Source organism: Aythya fuligula, chromosome W (genome assembly GCF_009819795.1).
Source record: "Aythya fuligula isolate bAytFul2 chromosome W, bAytFul2.pri, whole genome shotgun sequence".
Lineage (NCBI taxonomy): Eukaryota > Metazoa > Chordata > Aves > Anseriformes > Anatidae > Aythya > Aythya fuligula.
The window spans coordinates 12,715,371-12,728,206 of NC_045594.1; the positions used below are offsets into that span (position 1 = coordinate 12,715,371).

General features: G+C 50.8%; 1 protein-coding gene across 1 annotated transcript; it reads left to right on the top strand.

Moving 5' to 3' along the window:
• Positions 1-771: 771 nt before the first annotated feature.
• On the top strand, positions 772-1,713 carry LOC116501300 (olfactory receptor 14C36-like). Its single transcript, XM_032206819.1, has one exon. The coding sequence runs from the start codon at positions 772-774 to the stop codon at positions 1,711-1,713; it is 942 nt and encodes a 313-aa protein (XP_032062710.1).
• Positions 1,714-12,836: the final 11,123 nt, after the last annotated feature.

A 12,836-nucleotide genomic window follows, 5' to 3' on the forward strand; every position in this document is an offset into this window, starting at 1 on the left:
GGGGGTTTCACATGCCCATGGGGTGAGCCCTCGGTGTGCTTGGGGGAAGGGGAGTACGGGGACAGGGTGAGGGGTGTGGAGATGGGCACTTTGTGCCTGGATTCCTCTACACTCAGCAGTGTTCAGGTTCTTCAGAGATCAGTCTCTGAGTACAACTTGCCTGCAACACTCACAGGGTGGGTGAGACCAGTATTGATAGACAGATTATCTGTCCTCACTAAAGGACACTGCACTATAGGGCCAGTCCCTTTTTCCCTTAGGATGCACAACATTTCCACTTATGTGCTGGAGAAATGCCCGGGATTTCTGTTTTAGAAAAACTCAGCAGGTGTGGTAGGTCAGTAACAACAAAAAGTCTAACCCTATAAAATAAAAATTTATATATATATATATTATATATATATATATATATATATATATATATATATATGTATCTGCTCTGAAGTTGGGTAACCTGAGAGCAACACTGGGGCAAGGTTCGTTGATATCAGCAGTGAAGAGAGTCTGAGATTACCTCATGTTCCTCCTTACCTCTGGCTTTTGGACATAACTGACTCTTCCGTTGCCCACAGAGGAGTCCCCTGCTCCCAGGGATACCCTCAGGCGTCAGGAAGAACTCATGAAAGGGACCTGCCAAATGTCTTCCTGGAAATGGACAATTTTCTGGAGATTCTAAATGAGAAATGGGATGAGTTTTTCTCTGGTAAGTCTGTTGTACATTATTACTGTTCTTTCTCTTCTTTGTTCAGGATCACATCCCCAGAAAAGCAGATGTCCAACAGCAGCTCCATCACTGAGTTCCTCCTGCTGGCATTCGCAGACACGCGCGAGCTGCAGCTCCTGCACTTCGCGCTCTTCCTGGGCATCTACCTGGCTGCCCTCCTGGGCAACGGCCTCATCCTCAGCGCCGTAGCCTGCCACCACCGCCTCCACACCCCCATGTACTTCTTCCTGCTCAACCTCGCCCTCCTCGACCTGGGCTGCATCTCCACCACTCTGCCCAAAGCCATGGCCAATGCCCTCTGGGACACCAGGGCCATCTCCTATCAAGGATGTGCTGCACAGGTCTTTCTCTTTGTCTTCTTGATGTCAGCAGAGTATTCCCTTCTCTCTGTCATGGCCTATGACCGCTACGTTGCCATCTGCAAGCCCCTGCACTACGGGAGCCTCGTGGGCAGCAGAGCTTGTGCCCAGATGGCAGCAGCTGCCTGGGGCAGTGGCTTTCTCACTGCTGTCCTGCACACGGCCAACACATTTTCCCTGCCCCTCTGCCAAGGCAATGCTGTGGACCAGTTCTTCTGTGAAATCCCCCACATCCTCAAGCTCTCCTGCTCAGATGCCTACCTCAGGGAAGTTGGGACACTTGTGTTTACTGTTTCTTTAGTCTTTGGTTGTTTTGTTTTCATTGTGCTGTCCTATGTGCAGATCTTCAGGGCAGTGCTGAGGATGCCCTCTGAGCAGGGCCGGCACAAAGCCTTTTCCACGTGCCTCCCTCACCTGGCTGTGGTTTCCCTGTTTGTCAGCACTGCCATATTTGCCTACCTGAAGCCCGCTTCCATCTCTTCCCTATCTCTGGACTTGGTGGTGTCACTTTTGTACTCAGTGGTACCTCCAGCAGTGAACCCCCTCATTTACAGCATGAGGAACCAGGAGCTCAAAGTTGCAGTGAGGAAGATGATTCTATATGTGCTTCTTAAGCATCAATGTTGTTAATATTATCGTGATTTGTATCATATCATTTTCATATTTAGTAGTATTATCATATTGTAATCATTAATAATAATCCTCTGAAGACTACCATTGTATCTGAGAAATGGACATGACAGATTTTTATATTATTTTTCTTTTTTATTTTTAAAATAATTTTTAATATTGATTTAAATTATTTAGTAATTTATTTACTTTGAATACATCTTCTAATCAACCAATTGAACTAGGCTTCCTCTGTAGGTATAGTCAATTAAGAAAAGAGCATAACTTCACTGGTCTCAGCTGCCATCTCTTCCCATCTCCTCTGGAGCTGGGGGAGCAGCTGCAGCACTCAGGAGGGGCTTAGGGCCAAGAGCCAAGCTGACACATGCAGGAGCAGCCCTGGTGGCCCTCGGGGCTGCCCCTCACTGCCTGCTGGGCTCTGCCTCTCTGCTGCCTTTGGGTCGGGGCTGCTGCTTCCCTGGAGCCATGGCCATGACCAGCAGCAGGACGTGGCCTTTTCCCTGCTACTCTCTTTTGGTCTCCACATTGTTCTCTTGTGCTCTTGTACGTGGGTTAGCCATCAGATCTCATGCACCTTGGTGACTGTCCTGATGTCCCTAGAGTGGCATCTCCTCCACATCTCTGTACACCTCTTCTAAAGCTGGTGTCAGAAATACACCCAAGGAGCTCCTCCCTGAGCAGCCCTCTTGTTTTTCTGGGCTTCAGGATGGATCAGATTCCCATAGTGATCGCTGAAGGACAAAGGGCTGGACTGGGATCTGACTTCTTGGTAGCATATGGCCCAGCAAACAGTAATAACTGGCCTTGACTGGCCTGGGAGTGTCCACTGGTGCTGGGTTTGATGGCAAATGGCAACCTGGAGAGGAATGTGGAGCTGCTCTGTGGCTGGGCCAGGCCTCTTGTGCTGGCCTGGGGAGCGGGGCTGGCCCTGCAGGGCACAGGCACTGTGTGCTGGGGATCTCCCAGGAAGAGAGCAGGGCTCCTGCAGCTTCACGGACCTCCACCTCCTGAGCTGGGGCTGGCCCCAGCGCAGGGGCTGCTGGGGAGGCCCAAAGCCACCTTTGTGCCAGAAGCTGCAGTGCCTTTGAGGGGCTGGGGCTGTGGTGGCCATGCCCAGAGCCCTGCAGCAGCCTGCGGTGGGCACTGCCCTGGGGCCAGACCAGCCTGGGCTGCTGGGCTGGGCTGGGCTGGGCTGGGGAGAGGGCAGGGAGGTGGGGAGAGGTGGGCAGGGGCTGGGCTGGGCTGGGCAGTGCCCGGCAGAGGGCAACAGTAGCGTCAGGGAGCGGTGGCAGCATGCAGGGGAGGGCTCCCAGCAGGGCTTGGTGCTGCAGAGCCAGGGCTGTGCAAAGGGAGCCCAGAGCTGCAGGGGCAGGGGAGAGGAGGCCGAGGGCCAGGGAGGATGCTGCAGGGGCAGGGAGCTCAGCATGGCCCTTGCAGCCCCCTGCCTCTGCCCTTGGGCTCGGCCCCGGCCTTGGCTCTGCTGGCAGGAGCGCTCTTGGCATGCACTTCCTGGCCTCCCCTGGCCTGCACACAGCTGCTGCCCAGTCCGGCTGCTGCCACAAACGTGTCCTCACCAGCAGCACCACCCCTTGGGCTGCTTCTGCTGGCCTCCCCCACCCCACTGCCTTGATTCCTTGTCTCTGCTGGGCCCTACCTTCCACACCCGAATGCATCCCTTTGCTATCAACACTCTCTCCACTGCACCATGGAATGACAGTGCCATGGTGGGACGTGTTTCCAGTGTGCTGTCTACCAGACACAGTAATAAATATGACGAGCAGGACTAGAGGGGTCCTCCTTCCAGCCAGGGGGAGGCAGGGAGGAAAGGGACAATGGGATTTACTGGAATGGATGTATTTAATGGCTGGGTACATCAGACCCACAAAATGTATCACGCTCTACTAGACACCGGTGCACAGAGTACCCTGATGCCATCAAGCTAGAAAGAGGTAGAACCCACCTGTATTTCTGGAGTGATAGGGGAATCCCAAAAGTTAACTGTACTGGAGGCTGAAGTGAGTCTAACTGGGAAGGAATGGCAAAAGCACCCCATTGGGACTGGTCCAGAGGCTATGTGCATCCTTGGCATAGACTGCTTCAGGAGAGGGAACTTCAAAGTTCCAAGAGGGCACCACCAGTGGGGCTTTGGCAGAGCTGCCTTGGAGACAAAGGACATGAAACTGTTATCTACATTGCTTGGCCTTCCGCAGAATCCTTCTGTTGGGGGTTTGCTGAGGGTTGAAGAACAGCAGGTGCCAATGGCTACCATGGTGGAGCACCTGAGGCAGCATCGCGCTAACCGAGACTCCCTGATTGCCATCCATGAGCTGGGTCATCGACTGGAGAACCAAGGTGTAGATGTAGAGCTTGGGAGCGTGGTTTAGTGATGGACTTGTCAGCACTAAGGTAAAGTTGCCTGACCTGGGTTACACGTCCCAGAGTAGTGTCAGGCACAATGCAATTCTTTTTGCCTTCTGCATCTATAGCACAGGAAGTAGGACTTTGCCCTACTCTATTGACTGGGCAGGTCTTTTCACATTACTCAATTTAGGTTTCCGTGGCTGAAAGAGAACAATTTCCCAAAAGAGGCAAAGGTCATGGGTACATCTAAAGCCACTTGAAGATATATTTTTTTACTTCTCATCCTGAGTTTTTGACAGAAGACACAAGAGAACCATGTCCAGTTGTCTAATAAGATTTAACCAGAATTTCTCAAGTTCTGATGGTCATTTCAACTTCTTTATTATTTTATTTTATTTATTATTTTATTTTATTTTATTTTATTTTATTTTATTTTATTTTATTTTATTTTATTTTATTTTATTTTATTTTATATTTTATTTGCTTCATTATTTTACCCAAGGAATGCCTGACTTGTCTTTGAAAAGGTTTCATGCGCTGAGCTTGGCTGCAGTTACAGGGACAAAGACCACTGCTGGCAGTAGAGGTTTCAGACCTCCAGACTCTGCTTTTCTCTGCTCCCTACTGAAGTCTCCAAAGAAGTTTCCGTGGATCAATAGCAATAGAAGAATGATGCTGAAAACTCAAATGCAGCAAAATTTAGCCTTTAAAACAAGAAAAGATATGTACTAGGTGCTTTTTGAAATCTTCTTCCTTAAGAATATCACACAAGCTCTGTAATTAGCTGTACAAGTTTTGAAGTCATGAAGAAAAGTATTGAAGAGATCTTAGGAGTTTCTTCAATTTAATGAGTTCCATGGTGTATTTACATGCACAGTCAATGAAGCTCAGGTACGGAGCTTCATGGACTGTGCACCAAAATATACCATGGAACTCCTCAGAGAGGAGAGCGATGCAATTGCTTAAGAATGTAAAGTCAGAAGGAAAAGTCAAAGTGACTTGGAGTATTAATGGGCCCCACTGAGGGCTGTTAGTAAGACAACTTCCCCAGGGACTTGTTAGGGCACATAATTGGAAGCCATGATTGCTGACAGGCAAAGGCAGTGTGCTGAGAAAAGTCTTGGTTTCCTTTGACAAAGCAGAAGGGCCAAGGCCTGACCCCAGCTACTGGAGGCGAAATCCTGTACCCCATGTCTGGCTCAGGGCTTTTCCAGGGGATCTGTGGGATGTGGTGGGCAGTGTGATGCCTTGGGAAGAACAATGGTATAACACCTCCATTTGCACAGGTTTAAGGGAGGCAATGAGGCTCCAGTGCAATGACTACTCATGTCCTCATCAGACAAAGGAACAAAAACCTCAGGGCTGTTGGGGCCTTCCCTTTTTACCAGCACCCTCTGCCTTATCCTCTGCAGGCATTCCTGTGCTATCCTACTTTTGCCCTATTTCCTTGAAGTCTGCAGACGCCCATCTCTGTTCACCACCTTGTTCTCATCCCAGCATTTCCATCATTTCACCCATGTCTCACAAACCCTCATTAGCTGTTCCTTGAAACAGAAAGCTAGGATCTGATCACACTCTTTAGTTGACTTCTGGCACCACAGCAATATACTTTGAGGGACATTTCTTCCTCCTTGTGGCCAGTGCATAACTTCCAAGGTGCACTTTGTGGCAGTTTTTTCTCTCCTGCTCTTTCCTACTACCAAAGGAAGCTCCATCAGGGTGGAAAGCACTCCTGAAGTAGGCATCCCAACCCAGCAGGCTCCTTGCGGCCTCTCAGCCAAGCAGACACAAGTCACCTCAGCAGCAGCTTCCAAGCCAGGGGCCTGCTGCTGGCCTTGCAGCTTCTTGGCTACACACAGCCAAGCCTTGTGCCTGCTGCTGTGCAGTCATGGACTCAAGCAGAAGGGACAGGACAACCCATGTTGGGGCCTTCTTTCTGTCCATGTCCTCCTGGGTGTGTAGGCAGAGGGGATCCCACAGTCAGCAGAATTTCTGTTTCTTCTTTCTTTTCTGTTTCTTTTGTCCAGTCATGGACTCAACAGAATTTCTGTTTCTTTATTGTCTTTATCTAAACAGGAAGCCTGGTTCTATATGTACATGAGAAAATAACATAATATATATATATAAATAAATAAAATTAAATTAAAAGGTAGGAGGCTGGGAAAAAAAAATAATCAGAAGCACTATTATTAAGAAATAGAAATACAAAAAATATATGAGATTGTCATAAACACATTTTAAACTAAAAGTACAGTTAGGTCTACTGGAATATTACTGTAACAGTGTATCCAAAGATTTTCTTCACTGTATCCTTGAGCTCCTGGTTCCTCATGCTATAGATGAGGGGGTTCAGTGCTGGAGGCACCACCGAGTACAGAAGTGCCATTATCAGGTCCAGGGATGTGGAAGAGATGGAGGGGGGCTTCAGGTAGGCAAACATGGCAGTGCTGACAAAGAGGGAAACCACGGCCAGGTGAGGGAGGCACGTGGAAAAGGCTTTGTGCTGGCCCTGCTCACAGGGCATCCTCAGCACTGCCCTGAGGATCTGCACATAGGACAGCACAATGAAAATGAAACAACCAAAGACTGAACAAAGAGTAAAGAAAAGTACCCTAGCTTCCCTGAGGTAGGCATCTGAGCAGGAGAGCTTGAGGATGTGGGGGATTTCACAGAAGAACTGGTCCACAGCATTGCCTCGACAGAGGGGCAGGGAAAATGTGTTGGATGTGTGTAGGACAGCATTGAGAAAGCCACTGCCCCAGGCAGCTGCTGCCATCTGGGCACAAGCTCTGCTGCCCACGAGGCTCCCTTAGTGCAGGGGCTTGCAGATGGCAACGTAGCGGTCATAGGCCATGACTGTGAGAAGAAAAATTCTGCTGATATGAAGAAGACAAAAAGAAGAGTTGAGCAGCACAGCCTTGATAGGAGATGGTCCTGGTGTCCCAGAGGGCATTGGCCATGGCTCTGGGCAGAGTGGTGGAGATGCAGCTCACGTCGAGGAGGGCGAGGTTGAGCAGGAAGAAGTACATGGGGGTGTGGAGGCGGTGGTGGCAGGCTACGGCGCTGAGGATGAGGCCGTTGCCCAGGAGGGCAGCCAGGTAGATGCCCAGGAAGAGCACGAAGTGCAGGAGCTGCAGCTCACGCGTGTCTGCGAATGCCAGCAGGAGGAACTCACTCACTGAGCTGATGTTGGGCATTTGCTGACTTTGGACATGGACACTGCCAAATGAGAAAAAAATATAAATAGAGTGTCACGAGTAATGTCTGTTAGCATAATTCAGTTAATTCACAGTTAAAGCCTTAAATTACCTGTTTCAAGAGGATCATTGTCTATCTCCCTGTCTGGAGCCCTGCTCTGTGCTTGCTGAATGTCCTGTACACTGCAGCCTCCTCTGCCCAGCAGCTCCCAATGAGCCTACTCTGCTCCATTCGAGGTTCCAAGAGGGAAGGTTCCTGGGCTCCCTCTGCTATCCCTCTGAGTGTGGGGTGTTTGGCTGTGTGACTCTGTTGTGCGTCTTCCCTGTTCAATACCCAGGAGACAAAACCAGCAGGTGGATCATGCGTGTCTGGCTGGAGAAAACAGGAAGCATCTCCTCCTGCTTCACCCTTCGTGCACAGCACTCCCTGTCAGAATCAGGCACCACCAGCTGCCACGCTGGGCAAGGGAGAGAAGCAGGCATGGGCAGGCAGGGCGGACCCAACCCAGTGCAGAGGCTGTGGTGTCGATGAGGTAGAGCCTGTCCTCACAGCCCTGTGCCATCTACCCTGCACAGACAGCAGAGGGACAAGAGCTCTGGAGTGTAAGAAGAGTTTGGAATATGCTCCCGGTCATATGGTAGAAGTCTGGGGGTAAGACCTGTATGGAGCCAGGAGTTGGACTTGATGATCCCTGTGGGTCCCTTCCAACTCAGGATATTTTATGATTCTGTGATTCTGTGCCTTCTTCCACGGAGGAAGGTAGAGGGGGTCTGCAGCAAATGTGTCTACTGACACAGAGATTTAGGGTTCAGACACCCCATATTCTCAGCCCCCCAGGTTATACATGCTGTGACAGAAGCTGTGAGGGGAAGAGAGGAGACCAGGGGCTGCTGCAAGGAAGGCGCCTGCACTGCAGGGGATGGCAGGGAGGGAGCAGCTCCCTCTCACTGCCTGCCCATGTCCCTGCTGCCTGCAGCTGTCCTGCCAGCAGCTCTTTCTCTGTCCCCACGGCTCCTCCCATCCATGCTCACAGCCCCCATCCCACCTGCTGTGTGCCCAGCTCTGCCCTGCAGAAACCTCCTGGGGATGGGGACAGCTCCGGGGACATCTCCCTGTCTGCAGCTCCTAAAGAACAGCTCAGAAAAGTCCTGGTGCAGCCTGTAATCAGAGAGAAGGGAAGGGATACTCTCAGGTTCATCACTGACGTGTTCATGTCTCGTTTAAACGCAACAGGAAGCTCCATCACCTGTGCAAACCCAGCCAGGCAGACCCTCTCTTCTCTTTGCAGGCAGACCCTGCCTTGCCCTTCCTCTGTCCAAGGCTGCCAGGCAGCACCTTCTCCTCCACACCGCACAAGCCACGAGAGGCATCCTGGCAGCTCCTGGCCAGGCAGAGATGCCCCGCAACCAGGAGCCCCTTCCAGGAACCTGCCCTGCACTGTCCTGCAGCCAGAGACTTACCGTGGGCAGAGCTGTGAAGGTTTCTCCTGCACTGAGCTCTCCTCTTCCCACACCCTCCAGTCTGTCTGGAATACCTTTCTGCCTGGGTGCCTGTGGTCAGAGCCCCCAGCCCTGCTGCGCTGTGCAGAGGAGCTGCTCCTGGCCACAGCTGTCTCTCTGCACCAGGGCCCTCTTGCCATGAGCTCTCTCTGTCCCACGAGCCCGGCCCAGCTCAGCAGCACAGCACCAGCCCAAGGCACTGCAATCACCCCTCTGGGGGCTTTGCTGATGAGCCCATGAACCTCAGACACTCAGAGACAATTGAAGACATCTCTCCAGAAGTCCAAGTCAGAGGCAAGTTTCCTTCAGTGTCCCCCTGAGGGCCAGCACTGACACAGCCTCTCTTGGAGCTCGTTAGAGCAGAACCCTGGAGGCAGTGAGGACAAGGAGACAAAGGCAATGTGAAGGTGACACTGATGTGTAGGAAAACTGGATGTGTGTCACCAAGCTCCAAGGGCCAGGACCTTGACCTCAAGCACTTGGGAAGGGAGATCCTTTCCCTTGACCAGTTGCTCAGGACTCTTTGTGGGGCAGTAGGAGATGGGGATGTGCATGGCCAAGTGCAGGAGAATGGTACGACCCCTGCCTGCTTCATGGTTGAGGGCGAGGAGGCAATGAGGCCCTGGTACTTTAACGATCAGCTGTCTCCTCACAGGCCTCAGTGGTAGACAACCTAGCCATGGGCACAAAGACCTGGGTCCTGCTGGCACTCTTAGTCTTGTCACAGCCCTTAATCCTTTCCACAGCAGCCTTTCCTAAGGACTCTCATAGATGCAACTCTTTCCCTGCTGGCTGCAGTCCCTTCTGTTGGTGGTCTCTTATAGATCTCAGCTGAGTCTGATAACTCAAATCTTCTTGGTGGCCATGCTCCTCGTAAGGCAGCTCTGTAGGAAGCTGCCCTGGTTCCTGGTGAGCAGGCACCACTGCTCGTGTGGCATCCCTTGTGGTGCCCAGGCCCTCCTCCTCCTGGCCACTGCTCACTTAGCAGGGTCCCAGTCTGCCCTGATGTGTGGGGTTCCTCTTTCTCCGGTGCAGGACTAAGCTCTTCTCCTTGTAAATGCCAAGAGGTTTCTGTAGGCAAAATTCTGTATTTTTTCATTGTTCACCCACATTGATGCTCCATTCTGTTAACAGCTATTGTCTGCAGGCAAACAGTTCCACCTTCATGTGATTGTCCTGTCTCTGACAAGATCGCAGCATCGGGAGCTGTAGGAAAGTTTGGATAATGCAGGAGTAACCAGCTGAATAGCATTGCAGCACAGAGTCACAGAAGGGTAGGGGATGGAAGGCTGCCAGGTTCTACCTCTTCTGTGCTTCCTTCTCATGCATGCTCTTAGTTTGTCTGGAGCTTTGTGCTGAATTTTATGGGGCTGTGCAGATCTAAATTAGAAGGGCCAAAGGAAGGTGATTAAGGGATTGGAGCATCTCAATCCCATCCAATGGGATCCTAGCCTGAATCAAGAGGAGTGTGGACAGCAGGTTGAGAGAGGTGATCCTCCCCCTTTATGCAGATCTGGTGAGGCCACACCTGGAATAGTGTGTGCAGTTCGGGGCTCCCCAGTACAGGAGGGGCATAGAATGTCTAGAGAGGGTCCAGCACAGAGCCAGGAAGGTGATTAAGGGATTTGAGCATCTGTCCTCTGAGGAAAGACTAAGCACGCTGGGCCTGTTTAGCCCAGAGAAGAGGAGATTGAGAAGGGATCTTATCAACCTCTACAAATACCTGAGGGGACAACGTAAAGAGAATGGTGCCAAACTCTTCTTAGTGGTGGCCAGTGATAGGACAAGGGGTAATGGGTACAAATTTAACCACAGGAGGTTGCATCACCAAATGAGGAAGAACTTCACTGTCTGGGTGACAGAGCACTGGAATAGACTGCCCAGAGAGGTTTTCTCACCCAGAGAGGTTTCTCACACTGGAACAGGCTGCCCTGTTTGAGCAGGGGTGTTGGATTAGATGATGTCTGCATGTCCATTCCAACCTCAACATTTCTGTGATTCTGTAAGAAAAGGGTCATTTAATTAAAAAATAATAATTATTCTCTACTTCCCATCACTGAGTGATGCTCAGTAATGTTCTGGGAAGCAGGGCCTGCATACACATAGTGGCTGTACGGAAGGATAGATGTCTTCATAATGAGGGCCCCCTTTCTCCCTCCCCTTTCCCACCTTTTGTTGCTGAGTGTGACCTCATATGGTATGGAATATCCCTGTGGTTGGTTTAGGTCAGCTGTCCTGGTGATGTCCCCTTCCCACTTCCTGCCTATCTGCACCCTACTGGCTCTGGGGGATTTGGAGGTAGACTTGATGTGCCAGTATTGCTCAGCAACAGACCAAACAGTGGGATGATATCAGGGCTGTTCTAGAAAAAAGTGCCAAGCACAACACTGTTTGGGCCACTGAGAGGAAAGTTAACTCTACCCCAGCCAGACTCAGTGCTTTCCCTCAGGTACCAGATACGCCTCTCTGTGGCGGTCCACTTGCCTGGTTGACATAGAAGATCTTCCTTGAAAGGAAACCTTTCCTTGATGCTTGACAAGTGTCACCTTCAGAGGGTGATGCTATGTGCTACTTTTCCAATCCCTCTGTCAATCATCCCTTCTCTACAGGGGGATCCCAGCTGCTTGGCTTCCCTGCCCTCTAAGTCCAGGCTACTGGCCCCGTTATCCCACCACTGGAGCAGCCAGGTGACAATGTGCTCCCTGGACGAAGTCTGAAATCTTTTCACACATCTCATAGCTCACCCTGGGATAGGGATCGTGTGGTTACTGATGCTCTTAGGATCCCTTCCTCTTTGCCCTCCTGTTCCCACAATGGCCTAACATCAGAATAGCCTGCCTCATCTCCTTCTTCCTCTTTTCTTCTCTGGGTAGGAGTTTCTTTCCTTTCAAAACAACCTGACTTTCAAATCCACTGTCTTTCACAGTAACGGACGGATTGAGCTCCAGCTGGGCTTTGGCCCTTCTATATTTGTCCCTGTACAGCCCCATAACATTTAGGACACAGCTCCAGAGAAACTGAGAGCATGCATGAGAAGGAAGCACAGAAAAGGTGCAACCTGGCAGCCTTCCATCGCCTACCCTTCTGTGACTCTGTACTGCAATTCCATTCAACTGGTTTGTCCTGCATTATCCATACTTTCCTGCAGCTCCTGATGCTGCTGTCTTGTCAGAGAGCACACAATCACACGAAGGCTGAACTGTCTGCCTGCACACATGAACATCTGACATGATGTCAATGTAGAGCTTGGTAGCACGGTTTAGTGATGGACTTGTCATTACCTAGGTAAAGTTCCATGACCGGGGTTACAGGTCCTCACCCTTCTATGTTCCCTCTAAACTCTTTTACATTGCTGATGGCCTCATCCTTAAGAGTCTGAAGGTATCATCAACCATGGGGCTTGCCAACCCCGATGGCCACACCCCCACATGTCCGCCTTCTTTATATCAACCATCAACCAGAGCTGTCTTGGAGACAAAGGACATGAAACAGTTGTCTACCTTGCTTGGCCTTCCACAGAATCCTTCTGTTGGGGGTTTGCTGAGGGCTGAAGAACAGCAGGTGCCAATGGCTACCATGCTGGTGCACCTGAGGCAGCGTCGCGCTAACCGAGACTCCCTGATTGCCATCCATGAGCTGGGTCATTGACTGGAGAGCCAAGGTGTAGATGTAGAGCTTGGCAGCATGGTTTAGTGATGGACTTGTCAGCACTAAGGTAAAGTTGCCTGACCTGGGTGACACGTCCCGGAGTAGTGTCAGGCACAATGCAATTCTTTTTGCTTTCTGCATCTATAGCACAGGAAGTAGAATTTTGCCCTACTCTATTGACTGGACAGCTCTTTTCACATTACTCTATTTAGGTTTGTGTGGCTGGAAGGGGACAATTTCCCAAAAGCGGCCAAGCTCATGGGTACAGCTACATCCAATAATGATATATTTTCTTTATTAGGCCTTGCAGAGGGATCTGGATAGGTTGGAGAGCTGGGCGATCACCAACTGCATGAAGTTCAATAAGAGCAAGTGCCGGGTCCTGCACCTGGGACGGGGAAACCCTGGCTGCACGTA